This window comes from Malania oleifera, chromosome 1 (assembly GCF_029873635.1).
Source record: "Malania oleifera isolate guangnan ecotype guangnan chromosome 1, ASM2987363v1, whole genome shotgun sequence".
Taxonomy (NCBI): domain Eukaryota; kingdom Viridiplantae; phylum Streptophyta; class Magnoliopsida; order Santalales; family Ximeniaceae; genus Malania; species Malania oleifera.
The window spans coordinates 128,109,650-128,123,807 of record NC_080417.1 but is presented as its reverse complement, the minus strand read 5'-3'; the positions used below and the strand labels follow the sequence as shown (position 1 = coordinate 128,123,807).

General features: G+C 37.1%; 1 protein-coding gene across 1 annotated transcript in view; it reads right to left on the bottom strand.

Annotated features, from left to right (window-relative positions):
* Window positions 1-164: 164 nt before the first annotated feature.
* Window positions 165-14,158, bottom strand: part of LOC131151179 (cell division cycle protein 27 homolog B) — a 33,418-nt gene continuing 19,424 nt past the window's right edge. Inside the window, exons 9-16 of the mRNA XM_058102429.1 lie at window positions 6,164-6,387; window positions 6,014-6,079; window positions 4,040-4,159; window positions 3,018-3,094; window positions 2,132-2,251; window positions 1,795-2,014; window positions 1,418-1,699; window positions 165-559 (exon numbers count right to left, since the gene is read on the bottom strand). Of these exons, the coding sequence (XP_057958412.1) occupies window positions 509-559; window positions 1,418-1,699; window positions 1,795-2,014; window positions 2,132-2,251; window positions 3,018-3,094; window positions 4,040-4,159; window positions 6,014-6,079; window positions 6,164-6,387 (1,160 nt within the window). The 3' untranslated portion in view covers window positions 165-508. The remainder of the gene's footprint in view (window positions 560-1,417; window positions 1,700-1,794; window positions 2,015-2,131; window positions 2,252-3,017; window positions 3,095-4,039; window positions 4,160-6,013; window positions 6,080-6,163; window positions 6,388-14,158) is intronic.

Here is a 14,158-nt window from a genome sequence, read left to right as displayed (position 1 = left end):
CTAACTCTTTAAAGTTCACTTAATTATGCAACGAGTTGGAAGTGTAGATACACCTCTATCTATCATTGTTTTATTCTGATCTGAAATTGGTTTCAAATTTCAAAGTAGCTAAAATCCATGGACTGCAATGGGCATGAGCCTCATAGGAGTTCGACCGGGAATTGTTTTTGTTAATTAGCAATGAATTTCAACTAGTAAATTTCTGAAGGATACAAAGCTTCTTTCAACACTTTTTATACAAGTCTTCTGAGACCTAGAAATGACAGCTTTCAGTATCATTGTTACCTCTGACAGTACATGATTCACCTACAAAATTGCAAGCTTAATGTTACAAAGTGTGCCGAATGCCGACTGGGATGCAGCCAAAATGAACAGGCCTCAAGGACTAGACCATTTTCCTCAACCTCAGTCGATAGCACAAGCAGGTGAACTCCACAACAAGTTTTGCGAGCCGAATAATTTACAACATCTCTTGTTCTGCCCTTCAGTAGCAAGTTACCAAGTAGACCTATAAGTAATCTTGCAGTTCATCCGGTACAAGCAGCTTCTCAATGTCAGCCTATAAAAGAAACATATGATATGACTAGGGTTAAAGGTGCTTGAAAATAATAAAAACAATGAAGGTCAGCATAGGCACAGAAAATAAATCCATCTGTAAACTTAAAAGGGAGGAAAAGAAAGGGTTTTTCTCAAAATGAAAAACAAGAGAAGAAAAGTATTGCAGGCTGGATAGCGTTCATGTTGGGACGATTCAAACATATGCAGTCACTTGGTGAAGTCCCAAGCCCAGTAAAGATAATTGTCGGCAAAAGGTTCTTGAATGCATTTCATACTCAAGAATCTTAAATGGACAAATGTAAAAATAATAATAATAATAATAATTCACATGCCTTGCTATGGATCCCCTTCTGGCAACAGGATATTTTAGCTAGTTAAGCTAGCATGCAGATAAGGAAATTTTCAGTATTTTTACTCTTCTAAAATACTAATTAACCATTCATTTTCTCAGTTCCTACAAATACATTCATAAATCAACAAAATTCAAAAAGAATGCACGCACGGCCATTGGGACTCCAACCCTTGAAAGACGCTAGTTCTTGAAAATAAAACAATTTCAAGAACCTAAGGGACGGCCCAGCAAGTAGAGGTGCACTTTGAATGAAATGGAGAACTCTATTTCATGACGAGAGAACTATCATGAGAAATTTTCACCACTTATATGGAACCCCATGATTTATTGATGATTTATTGAGTGTGCAGAAGCCAAATAATTCCAACAAGTAATAGACTCCATATCATTTATTAAAAATTTCTTGAGATGATTTTCAAGTGAGGAATAGAAAAACTCAAATAAAATACAATTTCACCAACCACACCCAAGCGCAGGGTTGGAATATGAATGCTCTTGGCCAGTTACCTTAATTGTTGCAACATCTGCAGCAGAAGGTTTTAAATCCAAAGCAAGTCCAAAATGAAGCATTGCCTTCTCGTGCATGTTACGTCGCTTATAAACCTTTCCCATTAATGCATAAACACTGCTTTCACGAGGAGCATACTCTTTAAGCTCCTCTAGTACTTCTAAAGCTTCATCAAAATTTTCCAGACTCACAAGAATATTAGCCTTTTGATACATAGGAAGAGGGTTCTTCTTATCTGCTAAAATAGCTTTATCCATCATCAACAAAGCTTCCTCATTTCTCTGTCAGATTATCAGAGCACAAGATTTTAGAGAGTAGCAGAAAACAGAATTTCCTGGAATCAGAAAATCCAAATCAACATAGCAAGTGGGCCAACCTTTAAGGCATGCAATGCTGTTCCAAGATAAGACATAATAACAGAAGACCGTGGATTAATTTGGCAGGCCATTCGGAAGTGATGCTCTGCAAACTCAAACTTCTCTTGGCGAAGATAGATCATTCCTAGCCCATACCAGGAGTTATAATGTCCTTCATCTATTCGAAGAGCAGTCTGATAGCACTTAATTCCATTCTCATAATCTTCCAAGGCGACATGTCTGTAAGTTAGAATATAAATTGGTGAACAATCAACTGAAAAATCATCATTTTACTATTGAATGAAATTATTCTCAAGAATCACAATTTTTATTTGTAATGTTATGGAGAAAGCATACTCATGACCACAGAGGGTATGTGCATATGTGAATCTTGAATTAAGCTGCACAGCACGCTGGAAATTTTTTAGAGCAGTTTCATGATCTTTCTGCAAGCTATAGCAGTTTCCCATTGCACACCTGCATCCATCCAGCATTAAAAATATACATTATTTTTTTAAGAAATGACGAAAATCATGTTACACAACATACACACAATTCATGGACTCTTAAAGCTTCAACAAACATGTTAGCTAAGAACCATGCGCTCAACTTAGTAGTGTGTGTGATTGGCAGTGATGCTGAAACACCTTTCACAAACCCTCACTCAATTGTCAAACAGTCAAAGACCACAGTTTTAACTGCAGAATAACAGAAGATGTGCGCTCTTTTATGCATAAATAGGTCTGACTTGCTAGTGTCACATTGTAGAGGAAATAACAAATCTTAATTCAGCAAAATAAATAAATAAGAAACAGTAACGTGAACGCCACCAGCAACTCTCATTACTAAGTCTTTATCGTATCTATTTGGGGTCTGCAGAGAAGATCCTTTTTCTGAGTTGGATTCAGTTTATGGCTATCCCTTTTGCTTTATTAAATTTTATTAATTTATTTACTGCCTTCATCCATGTTATCGTCATTCCTCCTCATCTTAGCAACCCCCTCCACCTCAACAAATCACTCTTCCTAACTGCACATTCATTTTAAGTTCTTTAATGCAAAACTAGTTTCCACCAAGAAAAGAATTTTGAAAAAAAAAAAAAAGTGAATACAAAATTACTGTAAAAAAGAATAAATCAGAAGTTTAAAAGGTTGCAAAAGTCAAGTGCTAGGCAGGGCTATACAGAAACTGTAATGAATTAAACTGCTTTTTTACTCTATTCAATGGAATCTGATGAAACTACCAAGATTGTGGAGCCAACCGATCAGTTGATATCAGTTCCTGAGCGAGGTAACTTAACTTCATATCTTCCTTCAAATGCTGCAAATGGGGCGATCATAACTTTCAGTGACATAGAAGAATGCGATACAAGAGAAAATGTCAAATAGTCAAACATAACAAATATGCTAGAAAAAAAAATGATTAAGCATATGGTCTACATTTGGTATGATTGTCAAGATTCACACAAAAAAAAAAACAAAATTACCCTAAACATTTACAAGATTTCCTAGGATTTTACATTAACATCGACATCATGTCTTTTGGGCAAAATAGATGGGCAAGAAAGGCACTCAACAATCGCATAATGAATTAATGATTGGAAAGTAAAATGTAGAGAATGCATGTCAACGAAAGAACTGCTCTAAACTTGCCACAAAAGTATGATTAGGGAATAAACATGTACAATGGGAAAAAAGAAACAAGAGGGATCCCTACTGTTCTTAGTGATACAAGACAGCGGGAGCATACTGGCACAATCACTTCTCAGGTACTGTAACGATTATTCACATACTCTGGCAGTACTGTTTGAGCTACTGTAGAAGTTCATTCTTTAAGGGGCTTTTATGCCTTTTAAGTATTTATCTGGGTTATTTCTTCCTCGTTTTTACAAATAAATGGAGGGCTCCAATTAAAAGCTCATAATGGATATTAATGGTTGAGAATTAAGAGTTTTAATATCGTACACAACCCTCTCGGCTCTCCTGAATCTGTAGTTTCAGATTTTTTTCCCCATAATTTAGCAATAAAATTTCAGATGCAAGATCGCTCTTGTGGTCACAAATCCTAGCGACTAATCTATTTCCGTTCCCTCTTCAATTCCCTAGCATTTATTTACTATTTCTCCTTTGTCTTGCTCTGCTGAAACCCTGCATTCAGCAGCTGTACAGCAGCCTAGTGCCACATCACCTTAACTTGGAACTCTGCAAATACTGGAACAGTAAATAATTTAGAAATTAATCTTGGAAGGACAAAAAAGTAACTCACAAAAAGAACTGTTGAATATACATCCATTCCCTCTAAACTATGAGGAGATGCTCTACGGGCAAGACTGAAGGCACGATCAGCTTCTAAATAGTCTACCAACTCAAAGTACGCTTTTCCAACCTGCAAACATGGTCGCATATTATTCCACGTATCAATCACAATGTAGATATTATCAAAATTATAGAAATGAAAACCATTTTAGGAAGCAATAGCATTCCAATGAAAAAATGCAGAGTGTACACAAAAAGAAAGATTGGAAGTTCCAATATCCAATCATCTGGATTTTTTTGTTTAAAAAAAAAAAAAAGGAATAAGAAAATATTGTGTCAAAAAAAAAAAGCAGCCTGGTGCGCAAAGCTCCCGCATAGGTGGGGTCCAGGGAAAATATTGTGTAGTAAAATATAATAATAAAAATTAAGTCAGGGAACAGAGTACAAAAAAATATCAGAAAAAAAAAAGAGGGATTTCTTGAATTACAAAATAAAAAAAATTCAAAAACAAATACTTTTATCCTAAACAATTTCTTGATAAATGTATAACAATCCGCTCTAAGATCTCATAAATTGATGTTCATATCTTGAAAAAACAGAAAACTATAAGCAATTTGAGGGACTATTTAGTATCATTTCCATTTTCTCTTTTCTGTTTTTGTTTTTGTACAATGAAGAAATAGATTAGGACAATACATTAGTGTTACATTTTAAATTTTTTGTTTCTGTCGTATTTCAGTTGTTTTAGCCAGAATACTTTTAACATCCCAAATTAACTTTTGTGGATTAAATCATTCATTGATGATTTTAAATAAAATTAAAATTAAATGATCATGTGAATTTAAATATACAATTAAGATAAAAATATCTATAAATTTTATAAAATTTTAATTTTATTGTTTTTCAATTGTCATATACAATAAGATTGTTCTTGCAGTGCTAAAAAGTGAGTTTTGAAAAAAAAAATCATAATAATTTCTAGGGCGAAAGACACTCACCTCCCCTGAGATTTCAAAAATTCCATTGACCTCCCCTAAGGTTTCAAGAATTCTAGGGACTTCCCTAAGATTTTCCAAATAGACATAAGCATCCCCTTGTATTTTATTAAAAAACAAATCGTTTAAGAGGAGATTTGTATTTTTTTTGGCAAATCTTAGGGGAGCTCTATAATTTTGAAAACCTCAAGGGAGGTTCTCAAAAATTTTAAAATCTCAAGGAAAGTTGGTGTTTTTTTGCCAAACCTCAGGGGAAGTTAGTGTCTTTTTGCCAATCCTCAAGAGAAGTTATTGTCTTTTTGCCATACCTAGGGGAGGTCAATGTCTTATGTCAAACCTTAGGGGACGTCAGGGTCTTTTGCCCTAATTTCTATTTTTTAAAAAATATTTTTTTAGTTCGCATTCTTTTGTATTTTTATCATATAATCATTTTTTTAAAAAAATTTTATTTGATTCGAGAAAAAAATGAGCATTTATCCAATCAAGTATGTGACCTAGTTTTATAAATATTAACTAAACAGGTTGTTGGTTTTCAGTTTTGAGTTTTTGTTTCTGATTTTTAGTTTTGGTTTCTGGTTTTCGTTTCCATAATTTTTGACATTGATACCAAATGGGCCCTTCTAAACAGCCTTAAAAGACAAGTAAATTATCAGAGATTGCTTTAATAGCAGTACATTAAAGAAATAGGAAATCTAATTTTGAAAGCAATCATGTACTAAACAAACAATTCAATTTCCTCAAATTGCAGCTAGATAGTACCATAAATTTTAAGAAAAAAATACTCATTTCTTCACATGTCGAAACTAAAATTGCAATGGGCTGCAAGGAACTTGTGGAAAACAAGGGCAATAAAAACATGTGGCTGTTTCATTATAGTTGATATTTTGATCTTAACACATTCACAATAAGCATATGCATATGATCAACACACAATGAGATATAAAATCAGCGAAGACAAAATGTAAGAAAAGATTATCAAACAAGAATACCTGGGAAAGCACCCATGCTGTATTGTATTGTTTGTGTGGAAGTTTCAGATAGACCTCCAATGCATCCTGTTCTAGCCAGAAGCATATATTAAAACATAAAAGCGACACCAGAAAACACTAATGTGGTTTTTTTCAACAATCATCAAGTACCTGGCACCTGTACAGACAGGAAAGTCTATAGCCTTCACCAAGAATTCTGAAGAGGCCCAGCAGCTCTGAAATGCTGCTTAAAAGTTTTGAGCTGTGTGCAACGGGGCCACCTACAGGCAAGGCTGTTCCTTGTTCAAGAGATCTAGCATCACGAGATGGAGAAGAGCAGGAAGAAGGCACTGTAATATTTGAACGAGAATCATCGAGAACCTCAGAGCGTATTCCTACAACGATATAAAAATTATAAGTCCTTAAAATAAATAAACTAGCAAAACCACTTTACCCATTGAAGTAACTATTGCAAATGGCTTCAACCCAGCCAAAAAAAAATTAAAAATTTGATGAACGGAAAATTATTGTATGAAGATGAGCCAATCAAATAACCACTAAACTGAAAATAGTACCTGGATCACTGGAAACCTGGTAATCCAAAGAGAGGAATTTGTTAACATAACGAAAGGTTGTGATCCATAAATTTATTGGAACAATTTTCAAATTTGCTTACAACTTCTACACATCCTTCTGATACACAACTCTTACTGTGCCACCATACTCACTGCAGACTGCATTAGTGTCTATGGTGGAGCCATTACCTTATGTATGGGCGGTCATAATCAGCATTTCTTGCCCTATTTCCTAAGAAGCAAGGGATTTTAACATCAAGGACTTCCAGCCTATTAGCCTAGCGGGAAGTATTTGCAAAATCTTATCAAAGGCACCCGTCTCAAGACTCAAGAAAGCAATTCTGGAAGTAATTCGCCAACACCAACAAGCTTTTGCAGCAGGTAGACAGATCACTAATGCAGCCCTTATTACCTCCAAAGTTGTGGATGCCTACTCAAGGCAAGAAAGAAGGGCTGGTCTGCAAACTTGATATCAAGTTCTCGGCCACATGAGTTAGATTTTTTTGCCATCTCCCTTAGCTGTCGACAATGAAGGTTCTCTGTTTGTGTTTCGTCCTAAACTAGAGAATCCATTTGACCTCAAATCCCCCCTCCCTCAAATAATCCTCTCCTTTACCCTCTTGCTGCAAGCCCTAGTTTGAGCAGTCCTATTTGGTATCGTTTGTCAGGTTCTGGGCCTCCTTTTCTGACTGTTTCTTCAACCTAACCCATTCGACCACGATTCCCTCTTGCTCGAGCAGTCATCTTCCTTCTGCAAGCCCTAGTTTGAGCTGTCTTCTTCTCCGTTGCTTGTCTTGCTCTAGGCCTTCCTATTCGACCTTTCTCTCTGGTTTTTTTTGGTGCTCACTTGCTTCCCATTGGTCTACTCTGTGACTGGTTCACAAGCTTCTCCTTGTTCCTAGACTAGCAAGCTTTCTCCTAGTTCGCAAGCTTCTCTGGTTCACATTCTCCTTGTTCCTCCTGCTTGAAGCTGGCCTTCGGCTGTTCACTGGAAGGCTTTTTCTCTAGTGGTCCTTGCTCTCTCTCTCGCAGGCTGGGTTCTTCGTTTGCTCCGTCTTGACATGATGCTGAGGGATGAGAAGTGCAATGTGGTGACCAAAAGGAAGTCATTCAACCTGGTCTTAGAAGGGGGAAGTTCTGATTTTCTTAGGGTCACAGAATACTGAAGAAGGATCTCCATCTTCCTAGAGATGGCTGAATTCAGATGGTTTCTTGAATCTTGGAAAGAATTCTGGACTATGAAAAAAACCATACCCCAGGCTAATTCTTGGTTTCATCAAACAAGACACAAGGATAGAACGCTCACTTTGAAGCAGAACTCAAACAAGTTTGTGACCTACCTTGCCCTTACAGAGACCAACAGTTGTGGAACCCTTGCATTTCTCGAGGGAGACAAGGGATGGATGAGGATCTCCTCCTCAACAGCCGAGCTCAGCCGCTGTATTTTTTCTCTCACAAAGAAAGGCTCAACATCTTCAGTTGTTCAGCAAGTGGAGAAGAAGTCAACAGCCTCCCCAATGGATTTGCACACAATTCTCAACAGATCAGCTCCCTTGTGCCCTTGCCCTCATTGTGGCAACCCTTTGAGTCTATTACCTTGTGGTGGTGGCTTGATCACAGATAGTGGAGAATATGAGTAAGCGCATGCGATCCTTCACAAGTGTTGCAGGGGGAGAAGAATAGTGCTGCAGGCAACTCCTTGGATTTCCATAAGCATGATAAAGGTAGTCCCAAAGCCTTCATCTTGTTTGAGGATGTCAGAGTGATGTCAGAGTGGGCCCTTATTTGGGCCTTGGAGCTACAGATACAAGGATCTTTTTCGGCCTTGAAATCTCACTTGACTACTCAAAGTCCAATCCCAATTCCTTTTCTCCCTTTTAAGCTACATGATTATCCTTCTGAAGCTGCCAAAAAGTTAGTCCATTTTGGGAAGGTTGTTCCCCTACAGAACCTCCACTCACAGGCAGCTGAAACTCAATAAGAGACCGTTCTGGGGCAGTAACCCCCTAATTCTCCAAATTGATACTGGAAGACCAGCCCTTGTCCCAGCACCTAGTACTGGATATGACACTTTGTGTGTCAATCCCAACTTTTGATTGACAGACCCAATTTTGGAACTTTTGTATGACCCTAGGAAGAGGCATGCAGTAGCCGGAGCCCTTGTGTCAAATTATGTTAAGAAAAATCAGTTTCTGGAACACGAGGGGTTTTAATGACAAATCTAAGGGAAGTGCAATCAAATCCTTTCTTAAGGATTGGAGGGGTGATATGGTGTGCTTTCAAAAGCATAAGGTGGAGACAATGAAGCAGCTCTTGATCAATAACCTCTTGGTCTAAGATGCTTGTGATTGGATATCCCTTGGAGCAGTAGGCTCAAGGGGTACGCTAGTCTTGTGGAAGCCTAGGGTTGTGGAATTGTTGGACCACTGCATCAACTCCTCCTTAGTCTCTTGTTTATTCAAAAACACAAATGGTAACTCCCAGTGGATTTTCACAAGGGTTTACGGCCCAAGTGAAGGTTCCCCCCCCCGAGTCTCATTTTTGGAGTGATATTTTGAGATTAAGAGTGGATAGGATGCTCCTTGGATTATTGGAGGAAATTTCAATATGATTGTATATCCAAATGAAAGAATGCTCCTTGAGACCAGTAGCATGAGAGAATTCCTTTATTTTATCAATGTGAAAGCCCTTATTGAGCTCCCTCTCGCTAGTGGAAACTTCACTTGGTCCAACTTCACGAAGCCGCCTTCCTTTTCAAGGATCAATGATTCCTAATTTTGGTTGAGTTGTAACTTCATTTTCTTCACAATATTCAGAGTCTATTTCCTAGGCCTATCTCAGATCATTTCCCCATCTCCCTTGATACTAAGGGAGTCAAATGGAGGCCAACCCCCTTTCGCTTCAAGAATATCTAGTCAAAACATGATGCTTTCGGGGAATTTGTGAAAACTTGGTGGTCTTCTATTTTGGTCACAGGGAACTAGGGAAGGCTAGTTTGTGCTTGCCTTGAAGTTAAAGGAATAAAAGAAAAGTTGAAGATATGGAATAGAAACACCTTTGGGAATGTCCAAGCAAAGAAGATTGTTATCCTTAATGGCGTCGAAGAGATTGATGAGTAAGAAATAATCTAGGGTCTTGATGATGAACAGAAAGCCAAAAGAGTTATGCTTAAGAAGGAATTGAACAAGGTTATTAATCTTGAAGAGATATCTTAGAGGTAAAAATCCAAAGCTTTATGGCTCAAAGAGGGGGACTATAATACAAAATTCTTTCATCGGATAGTAAACACTCATTGTAGAACTAACACCTTATCTAGCATTGAAATTGGAGAAATCACCTTAACCAAGGAAGAGGATTTTAGGAAAGGTATATGCGATTTTTATAAAGGCCTCTACACTAAACCCGAGGTTTGAAGACCTATAGTGGATGGCATCAATTTCAAATCTCTCAGTTTTTCCACTGTGGGATGGCTTGAGATACACTTTGAAGAAGCAGAAGTCCTTCAAGCTATTAGAAATTGCAATACGGATAAAGCGTATGGACCAAATGGTTTCTCCTTGGCTTTCCTTCAAGTTCTCAAGCAATGACTTGTCAAACGTGTTCGAAGAATTTCAGAGATTAGGAAAATTCGTCACTGTGACCAGAAGGTCACAGGTTCGAGGCGTGGAAACAGCCTCTTGCAAAAATGCAAGGTAAGGCTGCGTGCTATAGACCCATTGTGGTCCGCCCCTTCCCCGGACCCCGCATGCATGGGAGCTTTGTGCACTGGGCTGTCCTTTTAGGAAAATTCGTCAATTGCATAAATAGCACTTTTGTCACTCTTGTTCCAAAGAAAGTTGGGGCTGCTAACATCAAGGTTTTTCGCCCCATTAGCTTGGAGGTAAGCATTTATAAAATCATAGACAAAGTACTAGCTAAGAGGTTCAAAAAAGCAATACTAAAATTCATTGGTCAGCATCAGCATGCTTTGTGGCTGGAAGACAAATTATGGATGCTGCCCTTATTGCTAATGAGGTGGTGGATGCCTATCTAAAGGAGGAAAAAGGGGAATAGTGTGCAAACTAGACATGGAGAAAGCATTTGATCATGTCAACTAGAACTTCCTTCTTTATCTCCTCAAGAAAATGGGCTTTGGGGAGCTATGGTGTAGTTGGATTGCTTAATGCATCAAAACCCCAAGGTTCTCAATGCTCATAAATGGCTGCCCTTCTTATTTCTTTCGCTCCTCGAGAGGTTTGAGATAAGGAGATCCCTTGTCCCCTTTTCTGTTAATTTTGGCCATGGAGGTGCTTAGCCTCATGTTGATGAAAGCTACTCCAGGAGGGATCTTTAAAGGTCTCAAAGTAGGCAGAAATGGAAGGCTTAAAGAAGTTTCTCATCTTCTTTTGCTGATTATACTATCATTTTTTGTGAAGATGACCCCCTTCATATTCTCAACCATCGATGCATTTAGGGTTTAAGGTCCGTTGACTCTATGAGTCCAATCCTGTTTTAATAATGACAAATCACTTGGTATTTGATATGTACATTGAGATTGTGAACAGGAGCTATATTAAACATGCACAGAAGGATAACAAGTCAAGGAAGCCATAAAGAATAAAGCATATATATCTGGGCAAGATCCATGGAACTAAAAGAGTTGAAGAATGAAGATGCAAGCGACAAGTTCAAGAGCGTCATGGGAATGGATACTTAGAACTCATGTATTTACATTTTCAAATGATTTAATTTGAGGCTCAACATATACCCTAGAATGACCTTAAGACTCATGCATTTCATGAACATTATTAGGGGACTTTCATGGACTTAAAAATATTTTTAAAACCCCGAAAAATATTTTTATAAAAGGGCCAAGAAAGAGAGCAAAGCAGTTTTTCAAAATATAAAGAAAAAATTCAGCAAATAGGAACTTCAGTAGACCGAAGTCAACGGTCAGTCACCTAAAGTTGCCACTTCAGAAGACTGAAGTTAACCTAAGTCGTCTGAAGAATTTCTTCAGAAGACCGAAGATTAAGTTCAGTCACCTGAAGAATTTATAGTGAAACATAGAACCTGAGCAGAAGCACCTCAGAAGACTGAACTCAGACTTCAGTCGTTTGAACCCGACACTTCAGTTATCTGAACCCCAAACTTCAATCGTCTGACCCTGTGTCCAAGTTAATTTTTTCAAGCTCTAAGGAACTTCAGTCGTCTGGGTATTTGACCTCAGTCGTTTGAACTTGCAGAAAAACTTAAAAATCTAATTTTTAATAAGAGAACTCGCGAGATATTTTTTGATCTAACGGTTGAGATCTATTCTAAGGGCAAGATACCTATATATTGAACATTTAAACCCTAGTACGTTAGCTAAGATCAACGAGAAGAGAAGAGAACATCTTTTTGAAAAAGAATTGAGAAACTTGAACATATTACTATACGATTGCCTGCACTCCAACTCATACTCATCTAGCTTGGGCAAATCAACTCAGAAAACCAAAGGGACTTCATATACACATCTTGATTTCATGTTGGTATTGAGGTTTGGTAAATCGATCTGCTCATTAAGAGTTATTCTCATAGAGTCTCTTCATATAAACTGATTTGCTTGATTGATATATATTTTTCAAAGAACTTCTCATTCCAAAATCTATTGTTGAAATAAGCTGAGTGATTGATCATGAGTATACTTTCATATAGATTATTTAGATAATATCACTACTTGATAAAGGGTTTCATCATTGATTAAATAGTTTTGATTCAAGTGTGTATTCAGTTAAAGGATCTATATTTTAGATATATTAAAACACTTGATTAAATATCCTTGGTGTTCATAAATATTTATTTTATTGAGGGATATTTTCTTTGGGAAACTTTATATTCAGTTTTTGATCTTTGGAAATCATATTATATATATATACATAGATTTGGATATTACAAAGACTATGTTGTGATTGAATATTCGAAAGAAAGCTTTTTGATTTTGATTGATATAGTATTCAAGATAAAATTTTTGATAAGTTCACATTAGATATTCATGCATTTTCACAAAGTGAACTAGAATCCAAATTTTCTCCTAAGCTTTTAATTATATCATTACTTGGGAGTTTTGGTAAAAAGGGAAATTGTGTGTTAAAGCATATTCATTCATTAACGATTATATCGTTACATACATTCTGAGCTTCAAGTTTCATCATATGATTATGTGCTAAGAATTTCAACTATACTCACTAGCTTTGTTAGAAGCAACATTGAATGTTTTGAAGATTATATTGTAATCACGGTTCCGGTTGTGAAACGGGTTTGAGGAGAGAGTTGTATCTCTTGTAAGCAGCGGATTAGGAGAGAGTTGTATCTCTTGCGAGCAGCGGATTAGGAGAAAGTTGTACCTCTTGTAAGCAACAAATGTAAGGGAAGCTCCGTCCCAATTTAAGGAGAAGGGATTATAGTGAAATCCTTGAGTGGGTTGCTCAAGGCAAGGACGTAGGCCGGGTTGGCTGAACCTCGTAAAATCAAGTTTGCCTTCTCTCTTCCCTTATCTTTTTATTTTCCACATCGCATTTCAATATCTAGCTTAGTTGTGTATGTTGAATAACTCCACATGCACTTAATTGGGTAAAAAAGAATTCATTGATATAGTAATTTAAATCAGCTTCAAATCCCTGCCATTAATTAGTTAAATATAGAAATAGGGATTAATTGGTAAATAAGTTTCAAAAAATTTTTAAAATACCAAATTCACCCCACCTCTTGGGATTACACCTAAATCAACAAGGTCGTCTCAGGTATTAAAATGAACCTTGGTAAAAGTAAGCTTATTCCAAAAGGAAGCAGGCTCACTCCTATCAGAAGCACTTTGACAAATCTTCCAATTTACTTCATGTCTCTCCTTCCCTTACCAGCCTCTGTCGCTAGGAGATTGAAGGGAATTGAAAGAAGATTTCTTTGGGGAAGCTTAGAGGAAGAGTTTAAATATCACCTTGCTAGATGGGAAGTAATCAAACAACCCATTTATTTGGGAGGTTTGGGATTGAAATCCCTCCTCACTTACAATAAAGCCCTCCTTAGGAAGTGGTTATTGAGGTTCATGAAGGAGAAATACCACTTTTGGTGGGATATTATTGTTTCTAATATGGAATTGAGCACAATGATTGGACAACTCACAATAGATGGGGACCCTATGGAGTGGGAGTATGAAAATTCATTAGGAAAGGATGGGATGATTTTATCCAATTTGTGACATTTCAAGTTGGGAATGGGGCCAATGTTTACTTTTGGCATGATGTGTCGCATGAGAATAGTAATATTAGAGCTGCCTTTCCTTCCATCTACAGCTGGGCTTGTGACAAAAAATCCTTTATCAGTCATCATCTCCGAATAACTAATCAAGGTATTTTCTAAGATATTCCTTTTACTAGGAACATGGTAGATCGGGAACACACACACTCTAAATTTTACAAATTTCTCAACAAATTCCGTCATCAAAACATACCCAACGAACCAAAATGGGCTTTGGATAAAATTGGTGTTTTCACTATTAAATTTTTTTTCAAGAAGCTCTCATTGTTGGGAACAAATTGCAATAACTCCCCTTGGATTCACATTTGGAGGATGG